This window comes from Barbus barbus, assembly GCF_936440315.1.
Source record: "Barbus barbus genome assembly, chromosome: 6".
Lineage (NCBI taxonomy): Eukaryota > Metazoa > Chordata > Actinopteri > Cypriniformes > Cyprinidae > Barbus > Barbus barbus.
This window is the reverse complement of record NC_136734.1, coordinates 8,380,294-8,398,037: the sequence shown is the minus strand read 5'-3', so window position 1 is coordinate 8,398,037 and position 17,744 is coordinate 8,380,294. Positions and strand designations below refer to the sequence as shown.

At 37.0% G+C, this 17,744-nt stretch overlaps 1 protein-coding gene across 2 annotated transcripts in view; it reads right to left on the bottom strand.

Moving 5' to 3' along the window:
- The window catches only part of LOC306870832 (smoothelin-like), a 62,835-nt gene extending 49,677 nt beyond the window's left edge, over positions 1–13,158 (bottom strand). The window contains exons 1-3 of one of the 2 annotated variants that reach the window (XM_079418261.1): positions 12,783–13,158; positions 381–538; positions 145–223 (exon numbers count right to left, since the gene is read on the bottom strand). In XM_079418261.1, coding sequence (XP_079274387.1) covers positions 145–223; positions 381–538; positions 12,783–12,833 — 288 coding nt within the window. In that variant the 5' untranslated portion in view covers positions 12,834–13,158. The remainder of the gene's footprint in view (positions 1–144; positions 224–380; positions 539–12,782) is intronic. The other variant, XM_079418260.1, reaches the window with a different exon arrangement.
- Positions 13,159–17,744: the final 4,586 nt, after the last annotated feature.

Genomic DNA, 17,744 nt, shown 5'->3' with positions numbered 1-17,744 from the left:
ATTCCATACGGGGCAGAAACACTTATCAACCATCTCCAGAATACTACAAGCACAAGTATCTCAACATCTCGCTCAAGGAATGTTGACAGAAGCAACACAACAGCATCATAGACAAACATCTTAGGTCTTCATACACGGCCTTACCAGTCCAGTAAGTTCTTCGATGTTATTTATAGCCTGAATCTTCCCTGACAGCACATCTAATGAGGCTGTCAAATCAGGACTGCAGAAATACAAGCAAAACAAGTTCAGATTAAAAATGTCATGGTTCATGTTATGCAAGTGTGTGTTTTGTACAACAGATTCTTGTATTTGCAAATTTTGCTTTTCAGATAAGGCATAAATAATAACTCTTAAATAAAGTAACAAATTCTTCATACCGACACTGGTTTTCTTTATCCTCATGTCTGCTCTGGTGGGCACGTCTGAAGCGCTTGCTGGTTAGCGCAGCCTCCATTTGTTCAATCTCACAGCGCCGCAACTCCCGGATTGCTATACGGATCAGACGCCGCTCGTCTATGTCGATAGTTTTATCAAGCTGGAGAAACAAAGAACAAGCAACTTTGAGTATGTAAAAAGATGATATTGGAAAAGAGCTGGTGGGGTAAGATGTGCTACTTATAACTTAAATTTTCCTCTAGACAAAAGGATCTGAGATAATTATATTTCAGAATACGCGTGCTGCAATTTGAAATTTTTTAATACAAAAGACATTTTAAATAAAAATATTAACATAAATGAGCTACTTACTGACAAAAATTATTTAAAGCATTCTTCTTATTTTGCTGCACATTCTTGGCATCATCTTATATTCACATTTTTGAAACGCATTTAATAATTAATGTCTAAAAGTTATACGGTAATTGACCAACATGCTTGATGTTTATTTTCAGACCTGGATAAATTTGCTTTGACAACTCATTTTACCTGCATGTATTTACTTTGAAAAAAATTAAAAATTAAAAAGTGTCTCACATTTTCAGTTTGTCCTTCTAACTATATATCTACATGAGAAACACAGTAGCATAGATAAAGACGGTGACACATTTACCCACTGACACTCTCATCCACTCTCTCTAATTGAGGGGACCTGGAAATCATGACCTGGAATGTCCAGCTGAAGACGCAAAAGCAGGTCATCTGCACAGCAGGTGAATAATGAATGCTCTAGATTCAGTTCACTCTATAGTAATGGTGTAATAGAGCAAACCAATTATACAGTTTCTGCATTTGGTGGTTGGGATGTTGTTACAGCATACCCATTACAGCCTAAGCCTATATTATGGGAGGGGATGTGTTAATGGTTTATCATCAGTAGGAAACAAGTGTGTCGGGTTGATTTGACTTCCTATGTCTTGTCAATACATCCATATTAATGCCCTGTGTGACTGAAGAATGACTGGACTATTTCAGACAAGAGCGCCAAATAAATATATCTTTGAAAACCTGCAGAGGCTTTTGAGCTACAAATATTTTGTGAACTTTTCATAATGAACATTATAAACAAAACCATATTATCGACACTAAATAAGTAATCTATTATTAAACTTAGAAGAGATGTACTGTGGAGAAATTTAGCATTACATCACTTGCTCAGCAATGGATCCTCTGCAGTGAATGGGTGCCGTCAGAATGAGAGTCCAAACAGCTGATAAAAACATCACAATAATCCACAAGACTTGGATTATGTCTTGTGAAGCAAAAAACTATGTTGTTGTTAGAAACAATCCAGCATTAAGGCGTTTTAACTTTAACCCATGCCTAATCCATAATAATACTTTCGCTGGTGAAAAAGTCTGTACCCCTTTTGTCCTCTCGCATCAAAATGAACGGTGCTTAACCTCTGCATATCTCTCTCCTGATTCAGACAGACAGACAAGTTTTTCAATGGAGGAATCAGTATTATGGACAAAAAAACCTTCTTGATGGATTTATTTATTAGAAACACAAAGCTTTTTCCTTACAATACTTTGATTGATAGACTGGAGTTGTGTGGATTACTTGTGGATTACGGCCCTGGATGTAATCCTAAATTTCTCCAAATCTGTTCCAATGAACAAACGAACTCATCTACATCTTGGATAGCCTGAGAGTGAGTATATTTTAATTTTTGGGTCAACTCTCCCAAAAAACTTAAAGATTTTCTCCAAGTATTGGAAAACAGGCTGGTCAGGGAGTGTGTGTTGTCATTCCCTCATCCTCATTTCTTTCAATATTTTATTCAACATTTTAAAAGTTGAATGACAGCAAAAGAAAGTAGGATGACAGCATGGAGACTCAAATGGTAAAGCTCTGTTTGGCAGTTCAGCAGCAGTGCTCAAATTCTCATGACTTACGTATTGCACTGTTTTCCTCTACTACTTTCATACCAAATTCCCTGTTTAACAATCCTCTCGGGTGGTCCGATCACAAGTGATCAGTGGAGACTACAGGTGTAATAGTGTGTTGGAGATGCATAATGAGTAAACCACTCAAAAGCATGTGGAGAAGACTAAGTTTAAGAATATAAACAAGCAAAGTTTTTCTAAAAGGTCACACATTTGAATACTAATTAATAATCCAAAGAGATGATGAAAGGTGATGAAGGTAAAACAGATGGAAACTTTCAATTTTCCATCATTCTTGGTAATGGAAATAGATGCAAAAGCAGAGAGAGAGAGGAGAGAGAGAGAGAGATGTGAATCAGCAGTCCATTCCAGCTTCAGCGTGAGTATGACCATATAAGGACACAGGCCTCATAACCCCGCCCCCAGACTGTGATGCAGGGCTGAATAAGAGAGAGGTGAAGGTCAAAGTAAGACAGCAAGATAGTAAGAGTATTAGTGACACATTCAGGAAGATGAGCAATGACCTGAAACACCTACAATGTCTGTGAGACCTAACATAAACATTTCCATTTCCTAGACGTTACTTCCTTAAAAATTCCAAAAGGAAATTCAAGTTCATTTAGTTTATCCAAACAGTCTTAATGCATTTGTGGTATGCAGGTAGTCGCTGTAAAATGTGGGATTATCCTTTCCATTGCTAAAATCTAAGAATATATTTAATGCCACCTTTTACAATAATGGGTCAGCACCATATGAATGACCACACATGGACATTTTGCTGACATTTGTGGTACATTTGAGGTAAAAGAAGGTTTTTGATGTACAATTTTGGAACAGAAAGGCTGTTTCCACATGTAAAACCCTCAAACAAAACAAACTTTAAGTTAAAAAAGCCTAAAAGCTAAAACTTTATAAATACTACATAAACATATTTTAAAAATAAAGAAATTAAAATGACAAATGCAAAATTTCTAAACTTAACATTCAAATGAAAAAAAAGAAAATAAAGCTAAAAACAATTCAAAATATTAAAGAACAAAAGGTATAAGAGTATAATAATGATTCTAACATAACACTAAGCCATAACACCAAAAACCAACTACATATGTACAATCACACACACACATACATATATATATACACACACACACATACATACACACACAGGTGCTGGTCATAAAATTAGAATAACATGAAAAGTTGATTTATTTCAGTAATACCATTCAAAAAGTGAAACTTGTATATTAGATATTGTGCATCCCTAATATAATAATATATATATATATATATATATATATTATATTAGGGATGCACAATATTTATCGGACCGATAAATTATCGACCGATATGAGAGAAAATGACGTCATTTTTATTGCTCCGATAAATAAATTAAATCCGATAACTAGATCCGATAAAGTATGCTTGCTGGTAAATCAATCAATCAGTCTGATTTATCAGAGATTCATCATCTCAGCATGCGTTGTGCTCATTACGTCATCATTTGTGAACATGTCTTCGCCGGTCTGGAAGTTTTTCTCGGTGGCAGAGGAGGACAATGCCATTGCTATTTCCAACGCATGTTCAGCAAGGATTCCGAAAGGAAATTTTCCCACTGGTTAATCGACGTGTGTCAACACCTTGCCGGTATCACTTCGGTGGATGGGGGGGTGGACGTCGTTTGAGTCTTCTCTCTTTTCCTCGCTTCCCTTCGGTTTTAAATAGCTTTATAAGCTATTAAATAGCTTGTAAGCTTGTGCGCGTTTTATTTTCACTTTCAAATTAGTGGCAATTCGGCATCAAGTAGTTGTTTGTTTTTAGTTCGCTTGAGTTTTCTCACTTTACTTTGCTTAAATAGCTTGTAAAAGCACCGTGCGTATTTTATTTTCACTTTTAAATTAACGGCAATTCGGCATCAATTGCTTGAATTCAATTCAAGCAACAACAAAATACAACATAGAACATATAGCTAACTTTTATTAACAAAACGAATAAAAATACACCATGCTATATGCCTAATATAAAATAACAGATAACTTACAAATTTTAAATATGCATGGTAGGCCTATACAAAACTTAAAATCAGTAAAGACTGAGGAACAAATAATTAGAAAACGTAGAACGTTTATTAGTGAGATGGAAAGTTTTGAGGCACAGACTGCATACACCTTGATGTAAAATAATGGGAAAAATATCACAGTTTAAATAAAATAAAATCAGCAAATACTGTGGAACCAAATAGGCTAAATGAGAAACGAATGTTTAAAAAATAAATAAATAAATAGACCTTCCAATATCACCTTAGATAAATGGCAGGTCAACAGGCTTTTCAAAATCCAAAAATATTTTTAAAACAGGCGCTTTTACATTTGGTTTTGAAACTCTTCTGCCATCGTCTTGTCTTTTTCACCTCACTCTTGTCAGTCAGCTCGACTCACTCTCCTCAGGTGATAAATGAAATCTGATCTGTGATGCGCGACTGTCATTCGTTCACAAAAATGAACCGAAATACATGCCTCACAGACATGATAAATATATCTAAAGAAAGCTTTAAATTGCTACTTATCGAAATAAATAAAAACAAAAACTATTTAATACAATCGTTATCCGTGAAGATGCACTTCTCTCTAAAGGCGCGTCTAATGAGGAGATGGCGAATCCTTACTATTTCCCGCGGACACATTCATGGTAATTACTTTTGCTGGGGCTTTTGCTTGAGGCCTGGCCCGCGTCTGAACTATGACGTTAATATTGGCCCAAAGCCCAGCCCTAGGGACATAAAGTAGGAGCCCAACTTTAAATTAAATTTAAAATAATAATAATTGGGGGCTAAAAGTGTGTTGTAATGCAAGCCTTACTGAACATGTACAGAGTAAAATATTACTGAAAATTGATTAGTAATGCCTTACACTACTGCGTTACAGCAAAAAGTAATACGTTACTGTAATGCATTACTTTTGTAACGCCTTACTCCCAACACTGCTTAAAGACTATATAACTTTCTCATCCTCGTGCACTAAAAACGTTGAACAGATGCATTTCTTTATGCATGAAATATTTGAATATAAATTTGTTGTTAATGAGTTGTTAATTGCAGATAAACCATAGTTCTGTCATAATTCTGTTAAACCATTTCTGTTACAAAGTATTGTGGTGCCTTACACAAAAAATAAAAAACATTTGAAGAGCCAGGACTGATGTTTGCTATAGTTAGGCCAGAGCTACTAAAATATCAGTTTAACCAGTGAATCTTAGATTTTGTATTCTCCTGGGTGCACAAACTGCAGATTATATGACAATTATAATATAAAAATATGAATTTATCAGCATCGGCCATGAGAAGGACTTAATTATCGGTATCGGTTAAACTTTTTCATATCGTGCATCCATATCTTTTTTTAAGTTTTAGTTTTATTTAATTTTAGTTATTTTAATACTTCAACAAACTAAATGGAAATGATATATATATATATCATTTCCATTTAGTTTGTTGAAGTATTAAAATAACTAAAATTAAATAAAACTAAAACTTAAAAAAAGACCTATACAGAGTACAGACATAATAAATTCAGACATAATTTAACTAAAAATAAAATAGATAACAAATACAAATCAGGACAGTAATTTATCAGTAATCCTAAGAAATAACACTGCCAAACACACATGCTAAAAACAACAACTTACTTATAGTAAGAAATAGTTATAAACACTGAAACAGAAGTGAAACAAATAGTAGAAAAGAGGAGAAATAAAAAGCGATACTTATATCCTTTGCCGGTGTCCCCGCCCGGTGGAGTCACACGGTAGAGTCGATGGTCTTTACGCTCTTTGGTCTTCACACGAGGAGGCCTTCACGCGAAGGCTACCGCAGTAAACTAAGCTTTTTTTATACCCGTCTAACAAAATACTAATTGAATTCAGCTGGACACACTCTCCTTATTTTTTTCCACAACAAATGGCCAAGCAAGCGCAGACACTGACAAGATACGCCATACAGAATGAGACAAAACGTGATATTTATAGTTCGGATGAAGCAGTGTCCATAATTCACTTGACTCAATAATACGTAATATTAGGGATGTACAAAAAGTACATATTTTCATATATAATCTGATCTGACTGGAGGATTTAAGGTCATGTATGGTCAGTGTCAGGGTTCACACAAACACATTTACAAAGTACTGGGATGTGACATTAAAAAAACTAAAAAATAATTTGATGGATTTCCCAAAATGTATGCTGTCAAATCTTTAAAACATACTGGCTCAAATAAACAAAGACAAAAAATCCATCAGGAGAAAATGACAACCACAAGAGGGGTTAGATGACAACAGCATAGAAATGAAACCATGGTGGATGATTCTTGTAAATACTAGAGTTTATAAAATATACAACAATCACTTAAGCAATTCTAACAACAAAAAGAACATCGCTACCAGATGTTTCTGAGTTAAATATCTCTTGTAGCAAAAAAAAAAAAAAAAAAAAAAAAAAAAAAATGTAGGCACAGCACAGCTCACTAGCACTGATGTTAAAGGTGAATTGTTTCATTTTTGAGTCTCCAAAATACTTTCTTCAATTTCAAATATCTGTTTGAGCAGTCCAACATATCAACTTCTGACTCAACCAATGACATGAGTTTGGAGTAGGACTGAATGCTGAAAGACAGGAGACAGTGCAACTTCAGAAAAGTTTAGAAACGATAATTTTTTTTTTTTTTTTTTTAGAATTCCTTAACTTCACCTTCCAAACCCAATACCTGCTCCCCAGAACCAGCGTGCTCAAAAAATATATTTTAAAAAACACACACAGACAGACCCTGACTTTCCTGACCTGAAAGAGGGTGTCATGGTCCACTACCTCCAAATCGGTTCCTGCAATCCCATTCAAACCTCCTGCATGAGCTCATCCAGCACCTGAGCAGTTACTGGGCAGCAGATGCCAAGTCACATGACAAAATGATTCACATGAACTTTTACCACAGCTAGAAACTAAAAATGAAGGGCTGATTCCCACTGATCAGAGCTCCTTTTTACTGCAACCCATTCAATTTCAGTCAGTCGGGCAATCTGAGATAAGCAACAGTGACTATTGGTGATGTGACGTGGGTGTGTCCATATGACATTTAAAGAGAAAGTTCACGCAAAAATGAAATTCTGTCATCAATTACTCATCCACATGTCATTCAAACTCATAGGCCTTGTGATCATAATTGAAACACAAATAAAGATCTTTTTAAATGTCCATGCAACCAAAATTTTGACGCTTCCAAAAAGCTCATAAAGAGATTGCAAACCTAATCCATATGTACTGAACAATTTAATCCAAGTCTTCTGAAGAAACATGATCACTTTATATGATTAACAGATTTCACTTAGGCATTTATTCACATATAAACATTGATCAATGGACTAGCGATTAAATGGTTTGGCGATTAACCGAAAAAAAAGTCTGGATGCATGACCTTTTCATATTTTAATCATCATTAAAACTGTATTGGACTATCGCGATTTGAAAAACTCATGATGGTAAATAATACTCAGCATTAAGCAATATTAGTCTCACACATGGATGGATGGATGAATGAATAAGATGAATGCATAAGGGGGAACAGATTGTTTTCACAAATGTTTTGATGGAGTTTACTTTTCACCTTGCCTCCAAATAAAATGCCTAGTAAAGTAGCATTTCAGCTGCTTTGTTTACAGCGGTTAGCAGGGAAACAGCTGTAATGCTACGGTTCCATAAGCGCCATCTACTGTCGGAGAGTGGAATTAAATTGTATTAGCCTGTCTGCTGTTTGTGTTCAGAATGCTAAAATGGGTAAACATTTTTGTTGTAACTGTTAAGCAAGAAAACGAATTCTTCTTTCAAATTAGATCAGCACCTTTTTATAGGCAAAGGCAATACATGCCATTTGTGATGAAAAGTCATGGTCAGTTGTGCTCCTATAACATCAGGTCATCCACTGCTACAACTCCCACATCCTCTTGGTGACCTCCTGCGATAAGAACTTTGTCATTCTGCAAAGGGCATGAATTACACATGACAAAAATATGGACTATAATTAGAAATTAGGCATTTTTGCTTTATGGAGAGACCGATATTCATCTTAATATTTTGTTAAAAAAATTTTTAAAGACAACCTGAGGAAAAAAAAAAAAAGATTTAAACCCTACAGGACAGCAAATTATGTGAGAGATGTGAATGACAATTGTGGTCTGCCTCCAAGTTCTACATAAACAGACCAATTGTACAGTCCTTTGGGAAGCTATATCAGGAAATGCCTTCAAAATTGAGGAGAACAACTATTAAGACAAATATACATCCATTGTGAAAAACTAATTGAAACTTCAATTTTTCAAGCTTGAACAAAAAAGAAAGAAAATCTATATTTCACAGACAACTAAAAATAAGCCCTATAGTCAACAAGAAAGTTGGAGAAAACTCCACATGCTCCAAAATCCATGAGGGACTGTGACGCTCATGACCTCTGTGGAATAACGTCTCAGAGGCATCCAAACATTGTGAAGAGGGGAGAGTGGAAAATATTTGCAGGGGGAGAACACAGAGGTGGGAATCTACAGTACTTTCAGACTTCCTTCAGGACCACACATGAAAATTCAATTTAGCAGATTTGCCAGCTCTAAAAATGTGGTAACTGAAAATGAAGTAATTTCAAACCCTAATGTTAATAATATTAATCTTGAATCTGTTTAGCATGTTTTTACGGGACTGTTAAAATTTAAGAATACAATAACATCTTGAAAGAATAGTATTTGCACAATAGTCTTTGACACACCTGCTCCCACGACACTTTTAACAGTAGTGAAAGCATCCTTGAAGTGTAAATACAGCCAAAACCAGCTTATATTATATAGTAGCTTGTTTTACAATACCAAAATTTCAATATTTCGACACAAATATCAGAATTTAATGATACTTAAAGCTGCAGTCCGTAATATTTGCCTCTTTATCGCCATCTCTGTTTGAAAACCTGGAATTGCAGCTTTGTGGGGAATTATCTTTCGTGCATGGGGTTGTGCTCCGGCACGGCTCCAGCGTGGATGAATCTAATGTTTTGAGGAGTATGTGTATCAGTGTGTCAGTCACTGCACCGGTGTGGATACTGTACTTAGGAATCACAGATTCTAGCCTACGTCTTGGAATATATGACCCAAATAAGAATTTTCACCGTATATTGTCATCTGAACAAGTAAGGAACAAGTCTGCCACGTTTGCTCTCACCAATTTAGGAAAAAAGCATTACAATAAATCAATGGTGCTACCAATGGTGATTAAATCTAACGATCACTTAGCTCATATCACATCTAACCATGCAAATTATTATTGTTATACATTATTCTCAAATTATTAATGTTAACAACATCAGCAGTGATGTTGGTTGTCTTTAAAATACAAATCTTGTGTAATCCCAGGCTAGCTGTAATCAGAAGCACATTTAAAACTGGAATATAATTTAATTTCATTCACATGCGTTTCATAAACACACAATCCTTTCTGGATTATAATCCGCCATCAAAATGATAAATTCAATTATTCTAGCTGCTGTGAGAAAAGGCTATAAACGATCTGTCACCTGCAGGATCCTCACATGCGATAGCTTAGTAGCTTAGTAACACTGGCTGGTTATGTACTTGCTCAAATATTGATTTCGGATCATTTTTAACCCAAAAAAGTTACAGACTGCAGCTTTAAACTAGACCAGTGAGTGGTTTTCCATTTTACATGCCCTATTTACATTTCCTTAGATTGTTTTTAACATAAATACTTCAACATAATAATAGGCATTTTGTCCAAGTTGCCTACTCATATGCAGCCACATTATAGCAAAGCGCAAGAGATCTTCATAAATTATGTGCCCAATACACTTTTGATAGAACTCTTCAGTCAGTCAGTACTTTTTGTATTGTTTTTTTTTTTTTTAGTATTGACTTGGTACCAAACTATTTATTTCTTTTGACCTTCCTATTTTACAGAGTTTCTGACAGGTCAAAGCTGGTCATTTTAGCCGTTATTTAGTCTAAATGCTCAACAAACTGGTGGGGTCTAGATTAACCAGGTAGACCAGGTTAGGCTAGTCCACAAAGCTGGCTAAACTGGCACAGCAACCACAATTGAACTGTACCTTGTTACAAAAATCAGCCTAACCACTTCAAGCGGTCATGATCAGATTGTTCCATGGCCATTCTGTAAACATACCTATGTAAAGAGGAATAAGGGTGGAAAAAAGCAGGCGATATTTATTTTTCCCTATTGCTCTGAATGCAGGTTTTGTGCTCTGTGTTAGGAGTCCTTACACACTGACAGTTTAAACCTGCCTTACAATTTAGCTTTATGAAGCTCATGACTCGAGTCACTGAAGAGCTTATTCAATTGTGTAGGAATTTGTAATGCTGTACTTGACTGGGAATTTTCTATTAGGTCTTTTTGTTGGCATATGCTATAACTATTTTAGGGACAATTCACCCATGACACTAAATAATTTGATGTTTTTTATGAATGACACCGCCAATCCAAGATAATGTGGTGTGTGAAAAACCATAACCAAATTATTAATATGCTAATTAATAAACCTCTCATATAGCTGCTAGTTTGTAGTCAATCTAACATGTTAATTATTTAAAAGTTAAGCTCCTTCTTATATTGTGATGGCCCTCTTGATTTATATCACCAATTAACAGAGACTGGAGGACTTGCAAAAGCATTAATTTATACAAATAGAATGTAATTCTGTATAAAAAAATGACATTGTGACTGTTAAACTGAATTACTTATCGTTTTACTGTCAGTTTGAATGTTGTGATTTTGTGCTCACGGTGGAATATTATCTAATATTGCATAAATGCAAATCGGTATGAAATTCCACTGACATTATTTTGAATAAATCTTTATAATAAACCTGAATTCTTCAGTATTTTGCCCACAAAAGAAGAATGCCAGAGTATATTGATGATGGCGCTACAACTCATCAAATTGATCCAATTTTGTTCAATGATTTTATGTTTTTATACTCATGGATGTCTGCCACACATAAAAGCTTATACAACACAAACATTCAAAGAGTACACAGTAAATGTATTCATAATATACAAGAATGCACTGGTTTTAACTAATAAAGCACTTTGTAATGCTGTCACTCCATGAATCCTGGCATAGGCGACACTTGGAGCTGTATTATAGGGTGGCATTGTTACCCTCACAGAGGCTCTCAGATGCCCACTTCACGCTCATTCCCAGCTGTTTCACACAATTGCTCTTCATTCCAACTACCACTCATTGAAAATGATTTGTTCCCTTCCAAGCACCTCATATCTGGGCAGCATGATTGTCAGGACAGCCACTGATTCAACAAAAACCAGATGTCTTTTTTTCTTTTTGATTCATGTGAAACTGAAGGTGTTGCTGTGGTGGTTGTTCATGACAGTTGGAACATTTAAGGTTGAAGGTGCACTTTGTGTGACTCTAATTTGTCCCAGTGATTTAGGACTATCTATCAGCCTGGAAGATTATTTACAACTCCTGCTGCTTCACACCTAATCTGTTTATTTGGATCTTGTCTCATATTGTGCACACTGACTCAGGCTCTGTTATGTGCAGCTGCTTGTTTGGACATTTCATTTTTCCACTCATACTGATTGTGTTTGGTCTGTCTGGTGAATTTGTACCATCACTCCAGACTGAACTGCTGACTCATGCTCTGCCTGTCTGTAGTATGTATGTATTTTGAGTTTGTTATATTGTTTGGTTTGTATAATGCCTTGAGAACTGGCTGAAAATGCTACACAACAGCAAGACATGAACGGTCATTTAACATCAACACAGCTTTTTCTCAAGATTAATATGTCTAGAGTCTTCATCTCATGTGAATGAACAATTTTAATCAAATTTCTCAAATATATTTTAATCTTTATTTTAAAAAATTATTAAATGTACTTTTTTATTATTTATCATGTCATGTCTGCTATCTAGGAACGCACTGATAAAAACTGATACCATTTTTAATATTAATGCAGATTTTATAAATCCGCTTTTAGTATTTATTTATGCTTTTTTGGTTTATTTGTTTTTCCAATATACGTTAAACCTCCAATTTATAACTGTACCTCTAAACTCAGGTGTCATAGAAACGATGGACCAATCTTAGTTTCTGGATTCGGAAAAAAAACAATGTGTTGTCGACAACATCATCATGGTTGTTACTGTGAAGGTTTAACTAAAATAATCCTTCTTAACAGACATTGTTAATTTTTAAACCATTTTACAACATGACACGTGCACTTGAGCTCGCATATTCTGTTTACAGAGCGAGTTTATCATACAGATGTGAACACTAGATAAAGCACGTAGCTTCTTGTCAAAACCTAAAGTGATGCTAAAGCCAAAAAACAATGTTTGTTAAAATGAAGAAGTGACATTTCTGAGAGCTGAACTCACCAGATTGCGGAGCGAGGACTCATCCATGCTGGAGTATCGCTTCTCTGACATCTTCTCAGATATTTTATTACCAGTTTTAATGGCTAGCTCATTCGATAAAAGTGTAAAATACTGTTAAATTAACCGTCATACACACATAATAGAGAGGCTCACGTTGAATAAATTAAAGGCTAGGTCCCGGTCCGGTTAACTCGGGGAAGATGCTCTCTAATAGAAGAAGCGACAAACCCGTCTATGGTACAGCCTAACGAAAAAAGCCGTAAAATTAAAAGCCCTCCTTGTTAACGAACTGCGGCAGTTTGTTCCCAGACACTCCAACCGTTCACGGTTCACAGCAGCGTCAGACTGACTACATGCCTTCGGAGTCACGAGCGGTGAGTGATTTGAGTTGAAGCCCCGCCCCTTACACACCGCCAGCCAATAACAGGCAGGCAAATTCAAAACCTCACACGCTCAAATAAGAATGTTATGGTCTGATTGTTCTAACAAATTAACACATTGTTATTTGTTTTCTTTACAGTAAATAATGTGGCTCTGCGATCTGCTAACAAATTAATTCAGTCACATTTATATTTCCTCCACGCCCTGTCTGTCTGCTGACTAACCGACATGACCTGAAGCCACTCAACATGGCCTGCAGCAACCTAGAGATAGGTGACTATATTTTAAACCAACCAAACAAGTCAGAAACTTCATCAAAATAACGTTAAGTAGAATATAGGTAAACAGTTTATTTCTGTAGAGGTTTTTCAAATTGTTATAGGGACTTTGGCACTCAAGAGTTAGGCCTATGTATGAACAGCGATAATATTAGTTTACTTTTCTTGCTCTTTTTTCTCAAAATACATCTATATCCAGGCTGTTAGAGACTGTCAGATACAGCATACTAAGCAAGAACACTGCTTCTTTTCAAACATCACTTTTTTTCTGGTGGACATACAGACTAAGTAGTGTAGATGAGTGTACATCTCAAGATTCAAGATTTTTTTTTTTGTTCGTCACATACACAATTATACAGAGTATAACCAACAGTGAAATGTAAGTCAGGACCGCTCCAAGGACAGTGCAATTGTCTGAAAAAACACATCTGAAAAACACCTTATAACTAAATAAATACCGCTGAGCTTTCCTCACCAAGTTCAATTAACCATGAGTAGGCAAATCCCCCCCAAAAATCCTTTCCCAATCCTAACCCAGTCAACAGGTGAGATCATGCGATGATCACAGTGACATCCTCATTCTGTGATCCTCACAGTGTGAGTAATACGTGAGCTCATTATGAATTCAATTTTGAGCAGGTAGTGTAAATATCCTTCACTGGGGATAAGATCATCTACATCTTGGATAAGATTCCTAAAGGTTTCCTACAGCACACATTACATGGGTCATTCTTCAATTGGGGTGGCAAAAGAGAGGCAGAATTAGTAAAAATGCTTGTTTGTTTTATTCTAATAAAATATATTGCTATGCATTTAAATTATGCTATATCTATTAAAATGGAAGCTTAAGAACATTTTTATTTTTAAATAATTTCAATCAAACACTGGTGACACAGCCACTTATGTCTATGTCATTTTGAAGTAACACCACAGACATAATATAACACCAGAAAAGACAGTAACGCCACAGACAAATCAGCCTAAATCCAGACTTTTCTAAAATAAAGGCTGCCATCATAATGATTTCAAGATCAGGGGACATTTTGTAAATATTAATAATAATAATAAGTATGTGTAAGTTATCAACATAACACCGCATACACTAATAAAGCGTGACACATGAAATTGTCAGAAATTTAGCTAACTTTAAGAAAATTTACAAGAAAGAATGTACTCCCCATGCACCCCTCAGATCAACCAGTACCTGCAATGATCTTTACACACAGGAAGTAGTCCAAATAGAATCCCCCCTTTTCTTAAAGGGGTGACATCCATTGTTGTAACTCCACAGACATGAATTTGGGGGACACAATTTTTTCTTAAATACAACAAAATATGTATCTTTTAAAACAATTTAATAAAATTATATATGCTAAATAAAATCCATGTTCACAATATAACCACTTCATTTGTGTTAAAATGTTATATTGTTGCTATTACATTCCATGATACCTCTCTAAGGCAGTGGTTTTCAAACTTGTTCCTGGGGACCCACAGCTCTGCACATTTTGCATGTCTCCCTAATTTACACACCTGATTCAGGAAAGAGGAAAAGAGCTTCATGAACTCAAATGAGTGTGTCAGATAAGGGAGACATGCAAAATGTGCAGAGCTGTGGGTCCCGAGGAACAGGATTGAAAACCACTGCTCTAAGGTATGGCGGGAACATTCATATTTTGTTACAAATGCTATCTCTAAAACTCAATTAAATATGTATTTTAAAACAAAAAATTTAACTATTAACTGTGCACAAAATGTGTTTAACCTACAAAATGCAAACATTTTATGATTTATTTGTATTTAAAGTTTATTTCAACTGTTGTAAAGTAGAGGGACACCACTTGCCACCACAAAAGAAGAATGACTCACATACATGTCATGGTTTATGAGTTCACTGACTCATTCTCACTCTCTGTGTGTGTGGGGGGGGGTTGATCAGGTTGATCAGCGTCAGCTGTAGCCCATCAGCTCCGCTATTTAAGACCTGTGCTATCTGTCCTGTGTTGTCAGATCGTTTGGTGTTCCCGCTGTGTTCAAGTTTGTGTTCCGTTCCAGGTCTCTGCAGAATTTCTGAATGTTCCTAGGAGATACACAGGCTGCCCATTTGCGTCCCTGCGCTGCCAAGAGTGACTGTTATTCTGCACAATGCTTCATTTGACTCTTGTCTAATATCTTGCTTGGACTCTCTCCAATAAATTTTTATAGGCCTATTTCACATTCGCTACTGAATCCTCTTTTTTGATCGTGACAGAACGATCTGACCACACAATGGATTCAGTGAATGCATCGGATGTACGGGACTTTTTGTCCAACAACAACGCACGCATGGATCGTCAGGAGGAACAGATGTTAGCAACTGGTCGAGTCGTGCAAGCCTTGGGCTCACAAACCAATTTCAACAACTGAGATCGCCCACTGCGCCACCTCCGCTGCCAGTTCCCCCCCACTTCAATGAACATCAGACATCAACACCAGCCACGTCTACCCACACCAGAAGCATATGCTGGTGAGCACAATCTTTGTAGAGCATTTTTAACTAAATGCTCACTGTTCTTTTCTCTGCAGCCCTTGACTTTTTCTACTGAAGAGTAGAAGCTTTAGTGTTGACATTGCTGTCGGGACGGGCAGCTCTGTGGGGAACGGCAGTGTGGGAGAACAAACACCCTTGCTGCTCTTCGTTCCACACACTCTCTGAGGAGATGAGACGGGCCTTTGATCGTGCAGCGGCGGGCTGCGAGGCAGCACACATGCTGGCCGATCTACGGCAGGAGAACAGACCCGTCTCGGACTATTCCATCGCGTTCCGGACATTGGCAGCTGAGTGTAAGTGGAACGAGGAGGTGCAGTGGGACATGTTCCTGCATGGGTTGGCTGACCGGATTCAGAAGGAGATTTTTACAGTGGAATTACCCACTGATCTTGATGGACTCATCAAATTAGCCCTTCATGTTGATGCACGCCTACAGCAACGCAATGAGCGAGTCCGCCACAAGTTGGTGTCAGAATTTCCTGAGTATTCCACAGCCAATTCCTGTAATAAGGTCAGTCATCCATCTGATTGTGAACCCATGCAGGTGGGAAGAGCTCGGCTTTCCCGGGAGGAGAGGGACCGTCGGAGAGCAAAGGGACTTTGCTTGTATTGCAGCGCTGTGGGTCACTTCCTGGCTGACTGTCCAGTAAAAGGCCAAGCCCGACAGTAGAGCTGAGGTTACTGTCAGGTGGATTGTCCCTGGAGAAATACTTGTCCACAACTCTCCTCCCAGTAAGACTGCAACCAGAGTCCACAACCAGGCAGCCAGAGTCCACAACTGCCAGGCCCTGCTGTATTTCGGAGTGGAAGGTAATTTTATGGATATCAACTTGGCCCAACACCTTCAAATTCCTATTGTTCCTCTCAGTCCATAAAATCTCTGTCAATGGACAGACTCTTCCTAGCATCACACACGTCCTGTCACCCTTATTACTTCTGGAAATCATACTGAGAAACACTTCTGCTCACAGAATCTCCGCTGGCTGCTGTTGTTCTGGGCCATCCCTGGCTTATTCGTCACAATCCTATGGTGGATTGGGGCCATAATTCCATCTCAGCATGTAATGATCTGTGTTATGCTTCCTGTCTTATGTCTACTTGTTTGTCTGTGTCTTGTTCTTTGTTGCAGAATAAGACAGTGAACCTGTCTAACGTGCCCAAGGAGTACCTCGACCTGAAGGAAGTGTTCAGGCTGCTTCTCTTCCTCCGCATTGTCCCTATTGTGCCCTATTTTACAGACTTTTCTTAGAATTTAGCTATCGGTGACGACGAAAGTTTGAAGGTTTTAATAAAATATATTGTTTATCAACGGATCAACGAACGGTCAGCAAATTTCAGCTGTGCGTCTTGCATCATCAGCCCAGAACTTGATTCGATTCAGTTCGGTTACTTCCTATGAATGAACAGTCTTAAATAACAATTTGTTCAGGAATCGAACATCACTACAGTGATACATTTATGTCAGAGTCTTTCGACCATGGAATTGCTGTTTTGTTCTGGAGCAATGGTGAGTGGTTTCTTTATTTGCTATTCACATACGCTGATATGATATTATAATGTCAAAATGCACTGTGGCCTGGCACCATGTTATCAAATTAGCCAGGTACACGACACGTGCTAGCCAGGTACATGTGAACTAACCATCTTACCAGCTCAGCCAGGAACACACTTTGACTGTAAGACTGATTATGAATGTAATTTGATACTTACAATTGATCACACCCAAACGCGTTAGAGCCAGTTACGTTCAGTCTGTGTTTAAAGTCAGCATTT